At 40.4% G+C, this 19,591-nt stretch overlaps 1 protein-coding gene across 4 annotated transcripts in view; it reads left to right on the top strand.

The window, feature by feature from the left end:
* LOC131108041 (arginyl-tRNA--protein transferase 1) overlaps positions 1-18,848 on the top strand; it is a 37,589-nt gene extending 18,741 nt beyond the window's left edge. For all 4 annotated transcript variants that reach the window (XM_058058727.1, XM_058058725.1, XM_058058724.1 and 1 more), the window contains 4 exons: positions 326-507; positions 3,251-3,350; positions 11,052-11,172; positions 16,323-18,848. In XM_058058727.1, the coding sequence (XP_057914710.1) occupies positions 326-507; positions 3,251-3,350; positions 11,052-11,172; positions 16,323-16,501 (582 nt within the window). In that variant the 3' untranslated portion in view covers positions 16,502-18,848. The remainder of the gene's footprint in view (positions 1-325; positions 508-3,250; positions 3,351-11,051; positions 11,173-16,322) is intronic.
* Positions 18,849-19,591: the final 743 nt, after the last annotated feature.

Genomic DNA, 19,591 nt, shown 5'->3' with positions numbered 1-19,591 from the left:
GCGGCAATCTACAGCTGGCTGGTGAAGTGATTTTTTTTTGCTCACGTGGGGCCCTTTTATGAAAAAGGCCTCTCCTGGAGAGTGTCTGTAGCCAGTACCAACTGTAGACTAACTCCGCCCTGCTATTGCACTCATTTCACATTTGGGAGCCATTAGCAGGCTGAATGTGAGGCTACTGTACACCCCATGATAATGTGCGAGGCCTAGCAGAAAGGAGGAAAGCACATAATAGGTTACAATGCACTTTTGCACACAAGCACAGTACAAATATTTGATATAGTTGTAATGCTTTTGCCCCTCTTCCACTTTGTTTTTCCTGTCTCAGGCAGAATATTCAACTGATGGGCCAGAGATGGGTTATGGTTCCTTTCACCAGCAGTACTGGCTCGATGGCCAGATTGTGGCAGTGGGAGTGATCGATATCCTGCCTACCTGTGTGTCGTCTGTCTACCTGTACTACCACCCAGACTTTGCCTCCTTGTCTCTGGGCTCCTACTCTGCTCTCAGGTTGGTTGTTTCGTCTTGCATTGGTCGCCCTAGAGACTGACTGGTTAGTTTCAAGATTACAACTTTAATTTATTAGCAATAAACGGACTTGAAATGAAATATTGTTTCTGTAAAAAGTCACATGTTAAAGCTTATAGCGCCTGCCTTTCATTATGGAGCATTCTGTCTTTGTTCTATTTATCCCCTGATTTTATTATTTCATAGCCCCCCTCCTCCAGAAATATTTTCTTTGATATGTATATACTTGGGAAGTTGCCTATAGTGTTGGTGAGGAACATTCCTGTCTTCACACTTGATTGGTGGAGGCAGTGCTCCAATTGTGGTTTAGCTGAGCATGCGGTATACACAAGCACCACACATAATAGTATAATAGTCAAATGTCTTGCATTTCCAGTAAAAGGTAACATAATAAAGCTTTTTCAGAGACCCCTTCAAAGATATTGGACTTGTGATTTGTAGTTTGCAGCACAGCAATTTGATCATTTCTGGACACCCTGTGGTCAACTTGGCTGCCTGTGCCAAAAAAGTGTAGCAACTTTGTATATCCATGATGGAAGCCTGGACATTTATGCCACAATAATCAATGTAGGGAATGCGTAAAAAAATAGCTATCAAGCCACAGTGAAATGCTTCAGGAGCAAAACCAAAATTAGTTTGTGCTTGTGTTGTTCACCCTTGGAAACTGAAGAGGGCAGTGATTCACCCCGGGCTCACACTGAATCCGTTGCAGCTCTGGTCCTGATCCAGTCTGGCTTGCCGCAAAGTGGCACCCACACTGACTGGCGAGAGCAGATGTTTACGTGATAACTAGCTTTGTGTACAGGAAGTTTTTGTAAACAATAGCCGAATTTGCTTACACAGCCGCTGTGTTGTAGATTTTTGTGGGGTTTTTTGGTGCCTATTGACTGCATACAATGAGTACAAGTACAAAACGCATCTTTTTTCATGTTTATTATTATTAAATAGCATTTAATTACTTAATATTGTTGTTTTTTGAGGGTTCAATGTTGATAGAGTGACCATTTGGACGATATCTAAGTATTATCAATTACTTGTATAGATATAATGAAGATGATATGATATGAGCGTTAGACCCCAAACTGATTATTTCTGTTGTACGGTGTAGCCGACACAACCGGAGCTACACCGCACGGAGCTGGTATGAGCCTACCACAGGGATTTCAATCTTGCAGAATGCTTAGGGCGGCTGCAATGGATTTAGGGGTCAGGGTCCTTCCACTCTAGAGTGCTAACAAGAATAGAAATACCTGAAGCAATATGTTGTACATGTATTTTGGGAGACACATGTACATACACTACGTACCGTCAGACTGAACTATTAAACGCAGGTCCAATACTGTTTCATGAGAGGTTGTGTCGTGCATATAAGGCTGCACTTCTAGGCATGGACAATCTGCGGACCCATTGTGCGTCTGTGTGTGTCTGTGTGTGCGTGCACATCAGGGCTTGATAATTGGCTTGTGCTGGAGTGTCAGATGGCTGAAGAGGGGATAATAGCAAACTCAAGCTGCTGCCATTGCTGTGAAAGTGGGGGTGTGAAGGGCTCAAGAGAAAGGAGGGGGGTCTGCAGAGCTTTTTGTGAATGGACCCCTTGCTTTTCTTGACCCCCCCCCTCACTCAATCGAGGCCTTTTGTGGAAAGGGGGTGGGAACCCAGGAACCTGGCAGCAAGTGGGTGACCTTCTAGCACCTCGCTGTATCTGCCTCCTTTCCCCTTTTCCAACCTGCTCTTTTATATTCTCCCCCTGCTCTCTCTCCACTTCTGTACCCCTCGTTCCCCTGGCCTGCTTTGTCCCGTGTCTTATTTTTTAGAGCATCTATTTTATGTTAAGGCCTCTTTCTCTCATTCTGAAGTATTGCAAGAAAAGGAATTCTCTCCCTTCCTTTGATTGGATGAAAGGTGGTAGAAGGAAGGGTGAAAGAAAAGGAGACGTAATTTAGTTATGGTATAGTAAAGAAAACGGCAGAAAAACACGGTTAGCTCAAGGATGCAATTAGGGAAAAAACCCTGGGAGAAAATAAAGAAGGCAATACATTTACTGTATTTGAAGAAGCTGTATATCTTCTGAGTTGGAAATCTCATTTTTTACTACCTACTTTTGTGCTTAATGGATCAGTGCCTTAAAGAAAGGTAATTGTTTTTGTGCAATGACATGAGACAAGAAAAGCTGTGTTTACTTCCTCAGCTTGGGTACTAATTGTAATTAAATGCATTGTGAAATACAAAACATGAGTTTTGGATACCAGAATTGTGTTAATGTTGTGGTAAAACAAGGATATTCACTCATTTTGGCTTGAAATAAGCTATGAAAATAATTGTTACAAAAATGAGTAGCTCTCTCCCAAGAAAAAAACCCCTGGTGACCCCTAATATAGCCAGTAATACATTTAAATCCTGATCGGAACATCCCTACTTCACAATATATTTATTTGTAGAGAGCTTAAAAAAAACCCCAAAAGTTCCATGTTGATATTGTTGATATTGATAATTGTTCCAGAATTAGAACTAGAGCAAATTATCTTTCAATAGATCTAACTGACAATGATATGGAGTTACAAGTACATGTACCTGTATGGGTTATGATCTTTTTTCATTTTATGAGCAAGAGTGTTTACCAATGAACACTAGTTTTTTTTGTGATTTCCTGTGTTTTTGAACGGTGCATGTGCCATGTGATAGTCCCCATCTAAAAACACCTGCTTTGTGCTTTTTTCCATTGTAGGGAGATTGCTTTTACTAGGCAGCTACAGAAACAGTCCCCCAAGCTGTCCCACTACTACCTGGGCTTTTACATTTACTCCTGTCCCAAGATGCGGTATAAGGTATGTTTGCCTCACATCAACACATTTCTTTCTGACTTAATCTCAACAGCATGTTACAGTATATACGAATATACAATATTATAGGTAAATTATTACGTTGAATTTGCAATTCATAGCCCACACAAACTGTCCCTGCTATTTATTTGCAACATTGCAGTCGTCACAGGACTGGGCAGAGTATCCAAAAATGGTAAAATATACACTTTTATTGGACTTCCATTTTATCTTTGTTCACATTCCAATGCCAAATCCACACGTTCCGAGAGCAGTGTGACAGTGGAAGATGAAGATGACATCCTTTCCAGACGCCTTAGTTTGATTAGCAGCCTCATGCCTTCTTTCATTCATTGGCTCACTCCTCCATTATTCCATTAAGATGTTTCTTTGCCCATTGGAGACTGATGTCTTGTTGAGCATTATGGCAAAGTGCCACATAAAAAAAACATATATATATTGACATCTCGCTTTGGGTTCAGCATATTTTTCTTCACCATTTTTAAACTATATTTCTGTGGTTAAAGCCTTGTCACTTGTCTGATTGCACTGTTTCCGCAGCACCTAACCCCATCCAACCCTCTTTATCTGTTTTGAGTGAGCATCTTGCTGACAAAAAAAAATACAGAACACGGGTGAGAAGGTTGCCTAGTTCCCACCTTAGTGCTCTTACACTCCCTCAGAGACCCACCCCATGCTCATTCACACACTGTGCTGTGTGCACCCAAAATGTCTCCCCCACACTGTCCCATTTGCATATGAGCCCAAGTTCATTAATGCCCACACATTGTGAAATTGTTCAAGTCTCTAAGCTGGGGAGCCCCTAAACTCCATTGTATTGGAGGTTTACTCATTTCTAGATCTAAGTCCTGCTGCTTCCTATTTTTAAATCATCCAAACACCAGCTTGTGAACCCTGCTGGACACCACCCAAAGCCCTTGAACGCCATTCTTCTTCATTCCACTCACCACTTCCTCCTGTATGTGTTGCTGAAACCATATCCATGCCAATGTTTGTAAGTCACATACTGTATGCAAGACAGCATTTTGATGATTGTAGTATCTGGCTTAATTTTCAAGTTCTGCAGAAAATAAGGCATGTAAAATGCCTAAATATGCTGCTACTTTCCACTTCCCACCAAACCAAATGGTAAACTCCTTCAGCGTTGTTGTTATGTAGTGCTGCTACACGGACAGCACAGATTTAAAAATAACTATGTTGATTTTGGCCTACTGTACTGTATTATGCTGTTTATATACTGTGTGTATTTACTCTTACTCATACATGTCAGGTTAAAGATATAATTCCACTTTTTTCAGGTTTTCACATTGATATTGTCATTCGGACATGTAAGTGAAACAGATGCATAGACCTTAGAAGTGCCAAAGGCTGCACCTTAAGAACAGAGTCACTAAAGACTTGGAGACCAGCCCAGAACAGGAGGTTGCCTGGCCAGTGTCAGAGCCTCTTTTTGTTGTCAAAGCAGAGGACGGTGTGTCCCACAGAGCCTTCCTGGTTTGGCTGGTGCTTTTGTGGATAGACGTGACATCCTGCCCCTGGCTCTTGTCCCCGTCCCTTTGGCACTCTTTGGCTCTCTGATGTTGAGCTGTGGGGAGCAGAAGGTGAAGCTGTTGGAAGCTAAATGAGCCCAAAGGTCTTAGCCCTTCTGACACTTTTCTCCAAAGTGCCTCTCGTGTTCATCTAAAGCCTCCTCAATGCACCCTACTTGAAATGAACCAATCTTAAGTCTGCCTTTTGATCTAAAATCGTATATACACATTTTTTACTTTTAACACATGTCACTACCAAGCAATATGAGAGTTGACCTTTAGAAAAGGCACAGCTGCACATCCATTCTCTTTTCACGACATCTCCTCAACCAAATAAAATATATGAGCTAGTCATTTGTCGGGTAACTACCAGGAGAGCCAAAAGTTTTGATTTCTCTGTGTTAGCCACTGTGTATGATTTTTGAGAAAACAGCAGATGACAGAATTTGAGTTTCTGTCAATTACTGCTGTGTTAAATTGCTACTAATTGCTGTGTGTTCTTTTGTTTCTCAAACAGCTTATCAATTTACTAAGAAATAAGCAGTCACTCTGTCATGTTAAATTGACTAGATTTTTCCACGATGCACATTAATTCTAGTAATTTATTAAAACTTAAGCTTGAATCTTTTTCATCAGAAATTGATCTTTGAACTGTCTTCTGTCTTGGTACAAACTTGCAAGTTATAACTTGCTAAAAGTTTCAGATAGCAGAGTGAATGCATATTTCCCCCCAAGGGGCCCATTCATGCAGTATGTTATGTGTATGGGAATGTGGCCTCACATTCTCAGTGTCAATTGTACATCTGGGCAGATTAGGAATGACAGTGGATGAGTGAGTTTGAGGCATCTTGCGGTGGATTTTTCCACAGAGGTCCCCGTCAGTGTGTCCTGTGTTTGTTTTTGTCTTCTTCTTATAAATGTTTGTTTTATTCATTGTTGTTTTAGTCTTGTCATTGAACTGTATAGTGTGTGTGTGTGCACAGAAATAACAAACATACCTGTACAGATAAACTTATTGAAGTTCTTATTGTCTCATGCTTCACAGGCCACACAGGTCCAAACACTTTACAGCGGGATTTGTTTTCACTCCTCTTTTAACAACTGTCAAGAAAGCAAACCCCATTCTGATTGGGATGAAAGACTGGTTTGTGAGCAAGCAAACCGATGACAACATTTAGTATGGTTTCCTTAGAACTATGCCATAGAAACACATTTTTATAAAAAAAAAACATGTGTTTGGGAAGTAATGTGCATGAGCACAAAATAGGCTACAGTAGACTACTAACAAACGTTGTTGGTCTTCAGTGAGTTTTAAAAGTACTACAGAGCGTTGTCGTCACCTATAGCAATTACCTTCAGAATAAAAGCACAAAAATTTTTTTTTGCTCAGCAAAGTCCTTCTATGCACCAGTTAAGAATTACCACTCAAGATAATGTCTGCACTTCTCCCCGCCGACTCCCTTTTCAAATTAGAGCCTCTCTGACAGACTTTCCAACAGTGTTGTTTGATTTAGCTCCACAGTAGACCACCAACGGTGAGCCTCTCAGCAGACATTTGTTTAAATATTTTAACATTTCTCTTTTTTTGCTTTTTGCCACATCAACACTTTTTTTCTCTTTTTGCCAAAGTTGTGTTTTTAACTAATCGCTAACAGACTACAACCTGGTCTTGTGGCAGCCGCCACTTGGCACCCCCCAAGAGTAGTGCTGACAGGGTGAGGGTTTGACAGAGCAGGGTTCAGGGGGTCAGGTCAGGAGATGCAGTCCCAGCGATGCAGTAGGGGGTGTGAGTCGTTGTATGGTTGGGGCGAGGGGGAGTGCGAAGGTCACAGGGCTGAAAGTGAGAGTTTAGAGATGGTGTCATGCTGAGCAGATCCAGGGCCCTCCAGCTGCCAGCCAGAGGTGTTTGCCTTGCCATTAACTTCACCACTATTTATTTTCAAAACTGCAGCAGCTGCGCCACTTTGTCTGAAATGGCCGCTTTATTTTTGGCTGGCAACGTACATTAAGATCTTTGATAAGTTCATCTCGGATGGTCTTGAAAGCATTTTGAAATTCATATATTTGCACGGAGGCCAGTGTCAAGTCGGCTCCAGGAGGTGGGCTTTTAAGACCAAGCGTTGCTGCAGTTTAGCTTTATGGAAATCTGTATTGAATGAGACAGATGTCATGGCTCGCCTGCCTGTAAAGACTAAAAGTGATAAAGAGTTAGAAGTGGCCAAGCTGTGAACTGATACCCATAAAAGCGATGCCATTGGTTCTCAGGAGTCTGCTGAAATGTGATCCTATAAAAATATTTTCTCCTCATTAACCTGTCATCCTTGCAGTCATGACGCACTGCTCGGCGAGGAAGAGCTTGGGGTGGAATGGGTTGTTAGGATTATGAGGGCTATCTTGGGGCCCCAAACACTGAGAACCTTATTTGAAAGTTGTGCTGTAGTTGTGTATTCACTAGGGTGAAAAACTCAAAGCGGACACCCTGTATTTAAACTGTGGCCCATAGTATAAATCTTCCCCAAAACATAGACCCCAGACATGTTCAGGGCATCAGACCTCCCCGACTACATAAATACACATATTGTCATGGACTGCAATGAGAGTGTGTCTGTGTGGGCCCCTATTCACAGCCATGTCTTGTTTGGACATGTCTTTCATTGGAACTATCCTTCTGTCCAGTTTGCTTGGCTTTAAATGTTGTTTGTCTAGCTTTTTTTGTGTGTTTGGATGTCGTGCTGTTTACGTGTGTCCATCAGCAGCCGCATGCACTGGCGTTGCCCCCTTGTCGGGCCAGAATGTGCACATTTCAACAATGTTTGAACAATAAAGGGAGTATTGAGAGCTGTATGTATGAGAGACGGGATGGAGGAATCGTGGCCCATGTTTATTGTTTTTTTTAAACTGAATTTGGCTGAATGTGACCCTGGGTCAGAGCACAACCCGGGCCAGGGTTAAGTCTGCATGCCACTGGGTCACACTAGGCTTCTTTGTATAAGCACTAAGTTCACTTACAGCCTGGGTGAAAACCAAATGAACTACATAGTAAAGATGGACCACACATTTGACATAATGACCGTATTTGTCTCTTGGGTCAAAAGCACTTGTATCTTTAACATTTCCCAGATAGTTTTCTATTCACTTATTTTCATGACCGGACCGTGCAACTTTTTTGAACATAAGTGACCACCTGCTGCCATTAATTGTAGTTTTAGGACAATTCTACCAACTTACCGTAAGTATTCTGCACATTGCCTAACTTGTGTATTTGGGAACACAGACACTTCAGCCAGAAGTACGTTGAGTGAAAACTCAGCAAGAGATATGAACAGGAAATAAGCAGCAGATGTGGGTGTTGACTTAGAAAACGCACACTGTGGACACCAAATCCACCTCGCGTCTTTTTGTCTTTCCCTCATATATTTCTTAAAGCGAGTAGCTCCAAACAACAACATTGTAGCTCTTTGGACTTGAAACAATGGTCGCTTTTACGCTCACATAATCTCATTAGCAGCTGTTGTTGTTGTCTGGTGCATCTGTAAAGATTTAGTCAAGAAACATTAATAGGCAAACGTTAATGGCAGCGAATGTACAGATAATTGTCCTTTTAAAAAATGAAGATTAAAAATATTTGCTAAGATCATAATTTTTAAATTATTCTGGAATCATTCAATACTTACCACAGTACAATACTCCAAATACAAATAATATTGCATGGAATTTGAACCTTAATATATCTCCTTGATTTTAGCACTACTATTCCAAGTGTTTTCTCTACTCATAATACCGAGACTGTGTTCAGTCTTGTCCAGCATTGGAAAAGTAAAAGTGGTGGTGGTGGTGTATGTTTCACGAGGATTCCAGGGTTGTATGAAAATGCAGATGATTTATGTGTCTGATTAATTGCCTTTCTGATGAATCATCTGTATGAGGCATAGGATCGCTCCTATCTTTGGATGTGTGAGAATCCAAGGCCAAGAAGGGAAGCCAAGATAAAATAAACTGTATTACACTAATGTGTTTGAGCCGACTGTACAATATTGCAGTTGCTCCTCTGCAGTTAGATTTTGCAAACGTATACGTAGAATATAAAGTCAATAGAAACTTCTCAAATATTGGGGGTACTAGGGAGTACTTTCAGTGTTAGTACAGACTTGCCAACATGTACAAATTTATCATACCCAACATGCAGTTTGACTCTTGAATATGCTTCACAGCTTTACGTTTTATTGCATTTTCCTGGTTCCAGTTTTATGGTCAGTCTGTACAGTACAGATAAATAAATAGATATTTTCAGTTTCTCTATAGTATTTCCAATCGGGCGTGTGTCAGAGAGCAAGAGAGAGAGAACTTTTCTGGCTTCTGAGCATTACAGAAAATAATTAAGAACGACTTCCCTAAACATCCATGAGATTTAAAGGATTTTTGTTGTGTATGTTGTGTATGTACGATTTATTTATTTTTTAAATTACACAGCTAATGGCTATTCTGAAAGATGAACAGATCTCATTTGCAACTTTTTCCAAATTAACATGATATGGATGCAGAATGAAGCAGGTGCAACAGCCTTACCCATATTCAATGATGATCCAATGGTGTTGGTGTTTGTTACCTGATAAGTAAGAACACAAGTTGAACTTCACTTTCTTGAATCATCTTTTACCTTTTGAAAATACTTTCTACACACTTTTCTTGATTTTTCGTAGCCTTTATGAGTCAATAAGTCCTCATCTTCTTTGGATTACACACACATGGCATTTTTAATTATTTATTAACAAAATTACACTGATTTCGTATTAAAATAGGCTGTTGAACAAAAAAATCAGTTCAGCAGAAGCCTTGGCCATTTCATATGGCATTTTCATATGATTTGTCAGATTGATAGTCGAATCAGACACCTGAACCGACTCATTGACTGGTCAATTATTGGAAGACACGTGAAGACCTGTTCTATATGAAAGATATCCTTTAATGTTGTGATCTGGTGCTATATAGACATATAAAATAAAATTAAAAAAGCCTTCTTTGGGGTGTGGGGCCCCCACCATTATAACGTTAGAGGAAACACTTTTGGGCTACTGTAACTGAAACATTCAGTCTGTTAATGTAGCTTGTCGTTGCAACTCCGTACATGAGGTGGCAGTGTGGGTCGTAACTCCGCTTCTTAACCAACCTCATTTTTGGCTCTCTCAGATTATTCCTTTCTCTTACAGCGTCCATTTATCATTTTTGGACTGAAGACCCACATACTGCATGCTTTCAGAAATGACAATACCCGCATACATTGAGAGGTGTTTATGATCTCGTTTCACCCCACCTACTTTTACCCATCTTGCTTCCTGCTTGAGTTGAACTGCAGAGGCCTGCGAGGGGGAAATAGCGTTTTTATGATGGAGCATGTGTGACTGCATGTGTGTGTGTGTGTGTGTGTGTTTAAAGGGTTTTTCTGTGACAGTGGTGAAGGAGTCTATAGAGGTGAGCTAGAGTGTGACAGTGTCAAGCCAACTGTGCTGACAGTTGTGGATAGCTGCCGGCTGTCAGAACATGGAGAGCATCCGATCAATGGGTGTGTGTGTGTCCATTAAAACTTCAGATGTATAGCATTCCACCAACATCCATCTGTTTGCACAAGAACTTAAAACATGTTAGTATGTTTAGGGTGTCCAAAACTGGAAATTACACTCAGTACTCACAATCCATGACTACCTGGGGTAGTCAAGGTAACTACAGTTGGGATTGTTTGACTTGTATAGGTGCCTTGTGCCAACGTTGTGTTGACTCTTGCCACATGAAAACCATGCATTATATTTATTTAGTATTAATACCATTTAAAGCATGGATTTGATAGTGTGTACGGATGGACGTTTTCCAGGCACCTACGTGTTTACAGCGCCATCTTGACATTTTGTGTTTGTTTGAAGCCATATGACAGAAGGCAGGTCCATGTGTCAGTATTATAGTATTATCCATAACAGGGCAGGGCTGTGTCTTTCATTCATGGTATGTGTGAAATGGTTTTAACAAATATTGTCATCACGCAGAACATATAAACATTATTAGATCCAATATTTATGTTTAAAAAGTTGGATATTTTCTTTGCTCACAAAAGTAGTAACTTGAAGTATCACCACTCCTATTTTTGTGTTCCTTTGCTATTTTACAGGGACAGTACCGACCTTCTGACCTGCTCTGCCCAGAAACCTATGTCTGGGTGCCCATTGAGCAATGCCTTCCACATCTGGAGAACTCGCGCTATGCTCGATTCAACCAGAATCTTGATGAAGGTATGAGAGTCTAATCTTACACATTGGCATGTGAAGGTGTTGAGTGTTATCTCATCAGATAAATACTGAAATGAACAGGACTTATGGTAACGGTTTAATTAATCTCAAACATACACACAAATGACACTGGCCAACATCACATACCACAATTCGCATTTAGGAGTAGGAAGAAGCAAAGCTTATTTAGTCCTCCACCACTTCCGTTTCACATCAGTCACAATACATATGTTCAATGTACAACAGACCTGATTATAGTAATACATTAATAATAGCTGGTGAAATAGTTGACGGACAAAAAGACGGAGACAAAGTTTGATAATGATCGTAGTCAATGTAAGAGTGGGTAGACATAACATTCTATGAACACAGTGGTTCAGGTGTCTTATTCCTTGTGCTTTATTAACATCTTGAAATCGCTCATTTTAGTACACAGTTTGAATTCCTTAAAAAAAACCTTTGAGGTTTAGAACAAATAAATTGGAGCCCAACTATTTAACACAGTCGTTCCTTATGTCCCTGTAGTGGTTCTGTGACCTGCGCATTTGTGTGTGCAATGTAGTTTAAACAATAATATGAGCGTAAAGGTGACCATAGGGGTGTTATTTCATGTCTGCAGGGCTCTAATAATGTAGAGTAATTCGTGGAGAGGTAAGCTGGCCAACAGTTTTAATTATTTGTTAGCCAGATTTGTAGGTCAGACCTTTTCATGTCATTCGTAGCCATAAACCATCAGTAGGCACAAACACGGAAGATGTGTCATGATCAGAGTTTATATTCAGTATGACAAGTGTATGTTTACGATGCCTCCATTCCTCCATGGGCTGTTGATCTTGGCCAGAGCTGGACATTATTTCAGGCCTCGCTGTCCAAACTCACTGTCAATATGTTTCAGTGCTGGCTGTCTGGATATTTAGCTCTCAGGCAGCGTTGTTGCCAAGCTTGTGGGCTTGGGCAGCTGGTGGTGTGGAGGTTTTGGACTTATCCAGAAAGCCGCCCAAAATGGCCTTCCATGTGTCATGACAGCAAAGCTCACAGTTTAGGCGTGTGTCCTACGTAAGTGGTGGTTTAAGGACATGTAATTTTCTCATCGGAATTTCTGGCGATTGCAACCCATGCTTGACCCCAGGCCTCACACTTGGATGAATGACATGAGCTACTTATAGAGATGTGTTGATGCATGAGCTGAACCATTATTTAAATACCATCCAAAGTAGGCCGCATCGATGAGTTTGCTTACACTTCAGTTGCCCTCCGACCTCAACATGGCCTCTTATAAGTGTCAATACAATGTTTACTCATACAGTATGAACTATCTCACACACTCATTATCAATGTTTGAGAGAGCGAGAGAGAATGTAGGGCCATTGTCCATTCCGTAAGATAAACACTTGCAAAATGTTTGTCTGAAGGGGTCAACCCCTGAAACTGAATTGTATTGAGCATGTGTCAACGCATAAACACAAAATGTGCGCCATGCATGAGCTATAAATTTCAAGATAAAACATGCTTACTTGCCTCTCTTTTGGCTCCACAGTGTCTGTCTTTTGGTTTTGTCTTCACAGCATAGACTTGTTTCTGCCACCTGGCTTAAATCCCTTTATTAATAATCTTTAACATATGCCAACAGTATATGCTTTTAATGACCTAACCAAAATATGAGATAAAACTCTTCACATAGTGCAGTGCAGTTGTGCAACGTGTTTACAACCACACTAGTAAGTAATTTGGAAATAATATTATATGAATACGCCTGACGGTTTCATTTTGAGGCTTATTTTTGAGAGGGCAGAATTATGAACACAGCTATTGTTTTGTATCTAATTAAATTTAGTACAAGTTGGTATATGTATAATTCTGATAAACTTGGCTCTGAAAGTAGGGGTGCATGATAACAATTTTCTGGCCAATCACCGATCTGATACAGATTTGGTTGATGCCGGTTATTTATTTTTTATAACTGACAGCATCCACCTTCAATGTTCCAATTCCTCATTTTATTGAAAAACATCGAACAATACCCGTGAAACAATACAAACTTGTTGTAACTGCACATGAGGTAATTCTCCCAAATAGAAATAAGAATTTTACAAAATTGCTAACTACTAACTACTAAATATGAGTGTTTTATTTTTCACATTGTAAAAAAAATGTTCTTAACTCTCATAACAGGTTAAACTACTGACCTGATTTGACTCTCTTACCAAAAACTAAAGTGCACAGCAGTAGTTTGTAGTGATGTAAGCAACAGACAAAAGTGAAACAGCTGCTGCCTGGCTGTTTGTCCCACTAGCTTGAGCTTACATTGCTAGATTGAAATGCAGCATATCATACGGTGCTGTGGTTTCTAAAAATGGTGAATGAACGTTTTGCTTGCACACACACAGACTTATTTCGGCCTTACAATGCGGTGATCTTTTGCTCTTTTTATTTTACCGTCTGATGGTGCCGGACTGATGACATGGTCATGGTCTGAATGACTTTTTGATGGATAAGATCGGTTTCATACGTAAGCATCGCCATATTGCCTGTACCCCAAAATTAAGGAAATCAGTGCAGCTGAAAGTAATATTGTTCCACTGTGGAGATTTATGAACCATGTAAAGCTGGATGAAAGCTTGCCGACACGAGGGCTTGAACCCTGCTCATTCAGTAAAAGTGCTGTCACCTTACTACATCGACATCTTGGTCTTTTTCCTTTCATACCTAAACCCCGGTTGGAATTGCAACACCAGGTCAAAGGAAGTGGTCGTATCCAAAGAAATGTCTTTGTCTGTCTTTACCCTCATCCGGTGTTGAGCAAGTGTTGTGAAAGTTTGAGCTGGATGACCAGAGTGAGGAGCGTGGCGAGGTGTCAAGGCCCCTCGCTCAGTCCCTGACCCTCTCACTCCCAGATCGACCCTCACCACTCCTCTTCCCCTCGACCCTTGAACCCGGATGTTTAAGTGCTGTGAACTCAAGGCAGTAAGTCACTGAACATCCGATAGATAGTATGAGAAAGGCAGCCTGGAGTTACTCAAACTGAGGATGCTGCTTTAATAGTGGACAGAGGGAGAGCTGAAGCAAAGGGAAGTTGTTTATGTTTGCAGAGGATGTTTGGGTTGCTACAAGTGTGAGGAGGCGAAAGGCCTTGTGGCCGAACCAAGCTCTGTTCTGTATTAAAATAGTGGTTAATAGCCTGTCTTAAAGCTGCATGTGGCTACACACAATTAACGTTTGTTCACAGAAAATAATCTGCACTCAAGAACAGTGGTACTTAAAGATACTGTATGTAGTAAGTTATACTACTGTATGTAGTAAGTTGTACTACTGTATGTAGTAAGTTAAGTAACTCCTGTTTAAGTGGCTTGTCACTCTGATAAAGAACATGAGGCTATTGAAAGGGAAGCCCAAAGAAGAAAGGTTTTGATCACTCCATAACATGTACATGGAGATGTTACAAAATGCTAATTTCTTTTTCGTAACAAGGTTTTGCATGAAATATTCCTTGAAAGTGACTCAGCAGATTTTAGCAGGAGGGAAACACAGCACTTCCTGGGCCAGGCTAATAAATAAAGCATTAATACACGGTGCGGTTTGAAACTCCGTTGAAATATTAAAATGACTGGAAGGGAGAAACTCAAGAGTTATGCTAGTTTGCACGTTTTTTGCAAAGGGGTTGAAAAGTGTGTCTTATATTTGAGAAGGTTTGGCAGAGGTCGGCCAATTGGGGTCAAAGCATCTCCAATATGGATAGACTTACATGCTATGGCAAGCCGGACTGGATCACAACAGATTCACTGCGATCCCGGTGTTAGAATTGCACCGTTATTGCCAATGCACAGAATTATGGAGGATGAAGGATGGCTTTACTTGCATGCAATTAGTTGGTGTAATTTTTGAGTTGATCACCCAGTACTGTAGTGAAAATAGAAGCATCCTGCCAAAAGTAAAAAAAATAAATAAAAATGATATCTATATATTGACGGTAGGTCCAGGTCCCTGTGATTATCTTGAGACCAGTCCTGGGTGTACCCCGCCACTTGCCTGAAGTCAACTGGAACATACTGCAGCTTATTCTGGAATATGAGAAGCACATGTGGTTTAGAAGATGGATGCAGGGAAGGAGTTCTAGGTCTGCATTGGACGGCATGTCTCAGACTGTGGTCCACTAGTTATTGATCCCTGTTCTATATGTGTTGGCCAGCATTCATGCAGATATTGCTTTGACACCTCCTGCAGTTTCACTCAAAATGATTAAACTTACTGTTGTAGCTGTCTTTTGGCTTCACGGGTCAACAGAGCAAGTCACTTGCATGATTTGTTTGCTTTAGTTTTGACGCCGGATGCCATTCCTAATTCAACCGTTCAATTTATCCGGGCTTGGAACCGGCCTGGAACGCTCCGATGGTTGGGTGTTGGGGCGAAAAGGTTACCAAAGTGTTATCGCTGTGACTTGAACCTCAACAAAGGGGGTCCTGAAAATATACTTTTGGTTGGATATTTACCATAGAACTACAGTACATGCATGCAGAACTGAATTGAACCATATTGCATCTTTCAACCAAGATGTCAAGTGAACAGAGTTGACAAGCTCATGAGCACGGAATGTACATACTAGCTTGCATACAAACTTGTGTGATTTAAAATGTGTGTCGTCCATATAGTTGGCACATTTCCTTGTTTCCCTGCTGTGTGCTCTTACTTGTGCTGCTGGCATCAGCTGTGGGTACTTGGGCTGAGCCGTTGTCTCCAGGAGGTGGAGATTTTAATGTCAAAGGAAAGGTCATCATTTTTCACCCTTTTTCCAACCACCTCTCCAGAGGACCACTCTCGGCTGAACATGCACTTTTGAGATTTGCTGTGTTTTCACAGGGCTAATCAGTGCTGGCAGTGTATGACACAGGATCTAATGAGATGCTGAGTTTGGCAAGCCAGTGGGTAACAAGGCCACATAAACAAGGCAGACTAACTAGCCCACTCATGCGCTGCCATGACTTCAGTTTTAATGCAGAATGTAGTTAGTGTCGGACAAAATTGCTTTCTGCTCCTCCAACTACTTCTCGGAATAATGAAGTAAGCTTGCCAAGTCACTCAGAGGTGAGTCAAAAGGATTGAGGGAATCTTGAATAGGAAGTTTGTGTTACACTGGATTTTGTCTTATGTGTTTACAGGAGATGCCCAGGTCCTGAAAGACGTGGGCAGAGTTCTGGTGCTACACAGACGGACCGTCATGCCCTACACAGTCTATTCCAGAAAGCGAAAAGGCTCCACTGACGAGACGGAGGTTCAGGAATATGCTAACTTAGTTGGCCAGAACTGTGCTGAAAGGATCTTGCTGTACCGAGCTTGAAGAATCTTGAAGAAACTTGAAGAATCACAACACAGCAACTTTTTAATATCCAGCTTCCAACCACAGTCGGTCACTTTAGCCTCATTTCCACCAAACAGTGCATTTCCATTTATATCGTACCAAGTTTTTTTCTGCTTTTTCTTTCAGTATTTCAGTAATTGGTCTTTAATACAACAGTACAAAAGTGAACATGATGGATGTATTCCATTGTTGCCTTCTGTTACTGTGTTATGTTTTTTATTGTTGAAATCATTGGCCGTTTACGTATGTTACGCTAGCTTATGTAGCTAGCACAGCTTCTGCCATCAAGGATTGACGTTTCGACTACTACCAAGAAAACTTCTATTTAGAAAAAAAATATTATGAAATTATGTTTACATGGTTAATTCCACAAATGAATGAATGTTATTGCAACAATTTCAAAGGCAGAACACAAACTGTCACATAGACTGATGTGAAGAAGTGTACATCAATAACCTGATTTGTTTTTGACATGTTTGTCACATTTAAATGTTGCAGATCATCAAACAAATCAAAATATTAGTCAATGACAACACAGCTGAACACAAAAGGCAGTTTTAAAATTAAACTTTTTAATATTAACGGAGGAAAAAAAATCCAAACCTACCCTGTGTGAAAAAGAGATTTCCCCCCTTTTAAAATATAACTGTGATGAATTGAGATCAGTCTGTAAAATCTTATAAAGCCATTTCTTAAGCTTTGGAACTTCAGCGAACCGCAGCGAACCGCATCTACAAATGGCGAAAACATGTACAAGTGGTGAACCTTCCCAGGAGTGGCCCACCAACCAAAATTACCCCAAGAGCCTCAGTTCAGGTCACGTTGTTCATGGCATTTCAGAAAAAGAACACCGTACCAGCAGTAAAATATGTTGGTGGTAGTGTGATTGTCTGGGGCTGTTTTCCTGCTTCTGGACTCAGAAGAATTGAATTCTGCTGAGGGAGAATATCTGGCCATCTGTTGGTGAACTCAAGCTGAAACCAACTTGTGTTCCAAAACACACCCGCAAGTCCACGTCCAAATGGCTAAGGAAGAACAAAATGAGGGCTTTGGAATGGCCTAGTAAAAGTGGCAATCCTGTGGCAAAACCCTCAAATGTGGCTGAATTACAGCAAGTCTGCAAAGATGAGTGGGCCAAAATTCCTCCACAGGACGGTAAGAGACTCATTGAAAGTTATTACCAACTCTTGATTGCAGTTATGTTTAGGGAGCAATCACTTTTTCATTTTTTCTCAATAATAAAAATATTGTGTTCAATTGTGTTGCCATTGATTGATGATCTGAGATATTTAAGTTGACAAACATGCAAAAAAGAAATCAGAAAGGGGGCGAACACCTGAAGGCATTTGAACCAGAGAGTCCAGGTCATTCATATACTGTATTGGTGAAAACTAAGCCAAAGTGCCAGTCCAGCATCTAAAAACACCTGACCCAAAAGAACAGTGCTGCAGGTTTTTGGACTGTTGAAAGTGTAAGTGGTATTACACAATTTACAGCAAACTACATTTTCTACATTTCAATTGTTGCTCCCTTTATTTAGCATTAGATTGACACAGGAAACGTTGCACAACATGCTGAATAACTTGTGCGTTCTGCTGGTTGTTGCCATGTAATGAAAGCCTGTATGCCTCAGTTGCTTTGAAACTTAGCAACTATACATTATAACAGGAACTATACATTATAACCTTGTCCATCTGAATCCCACATTGAAAGCCTACAAAACGATAAATCATCAAACAGAATCCTCATGTCTAATCACAACCTTGCCTTCGCCAACTGCAAGATAAGGAGTTATTGTTCCAAAAATGAACTGCACCATACTGCTTGGTGGAAACGTGGTTTTTCTGTCTGTCTCGTCTTTGTAACTGATCTTTCTACTGCTTCTCCGTGTATTCGCAACGTGCTAATCGCTTCTATCAATGCAACTCTCCCTATCCGTGTAGCTCTTCGCCTACAGTCCTCACTCATCTCTTCCTGTACGTCTTTATGTTTACCTAATGTGAGACCACAATGAGATCAGTCCCTTATATGTCTTTTTGACCATTTGTATGTTAAAGTAGTGATCATGAAAATAGAGAGACAGAAATTAGATTGTTTAGTGATGCTGCATTGTCACTGCGAGAAATATTTGGAGATGTGTAAACATACTTTTAATTACCAACATTGCATCCCTAGAGGTCCCTGTCATACTATACCAAAGTATTGCATTTTTAACAGTCAAGTCTTGTATTTATGTTCATAGATGTATGGGTTTTCTTTTAATGTCCACGTATTGTTTATTAGTTAACCAAATAAAGGGCTGTATATTGCCTGTCGGACAAGGAGATTTGACTTTGTATCCAATTGTCCAAAATGACCTTGAGGGGCAATTTGTGGCCTGCAGCTGTGTGGGTTTTTTTTTTTTTTTTTGGGGGGGGGGGGGGGGGGGCGCATTTGAAAAATACAATTTGACAAAAAAAAACAGCAAAAATGGAAAAGTCAGTCATTTTTATTATTTTTATTATTATTGAACAATATACAGTATGTACATGAAAATAAAGTCAAAATATTAAGGGAAAATTTTTTCCCAATTTCCAGAGGAAAAAAATGTGTAATATGAGGGAAAATGTCATTTTAGTAGGTCAGAGTTGAAATGTTAAAGACAAAATGTTTGTTTAAAAGGTTGTATTTTTGGAAAATGTGTTTGTTGTTAGCTAAAATATGACAAAGTCAAATGATTATGATAAGAGAACTGAAAAAAATCACATATCAAGCTAAGATGCCGTTTTTTCTTGAACTTCTTAGCATATTTACATGTGTTGCAGTAGAAAATATTAAACTGGCCCTCGCTGGAAAAGGTTTGATATACACACCATATACACAGTCAATTGACTAATGTATATTGTAAGAAATAAGGAAGTAATGAATCTTGCAATACATGCATATTATGAGATGAATGTGATGCAATATTTTTTTTTAAGGTGCAGTAATGTTTTGTTTCGGTCTCTGCTTGGAACAGCCAGCCATCTGTGCAATCCTACACAAGTCCAAACCTGCTTGCCATCACACAAACCAAGAACCCCTCTTCTT

Source organism: Doryrhamphus excisus, chromosome 20 (genome assembly GCF_030265055.1).
Source record: "Doryrhamphus excisus isolate RoL2022-K1 chromosome 20, RoL_Dexc_1.0, whole genome shotgun sequence".
NCBI classification, from domain to species: domain Eukaryota; kingdom Metazoa; phylum Chordata; class Actinopteri; order Syngnathiformes; family Syngnathidae; genus Doryrhamphus; species Doryrhamphus excisus.
Note: the sequence above shows the minus strand (reverse complement) of the source record. Positions and strands in the feature narration are given on the sequence as shown.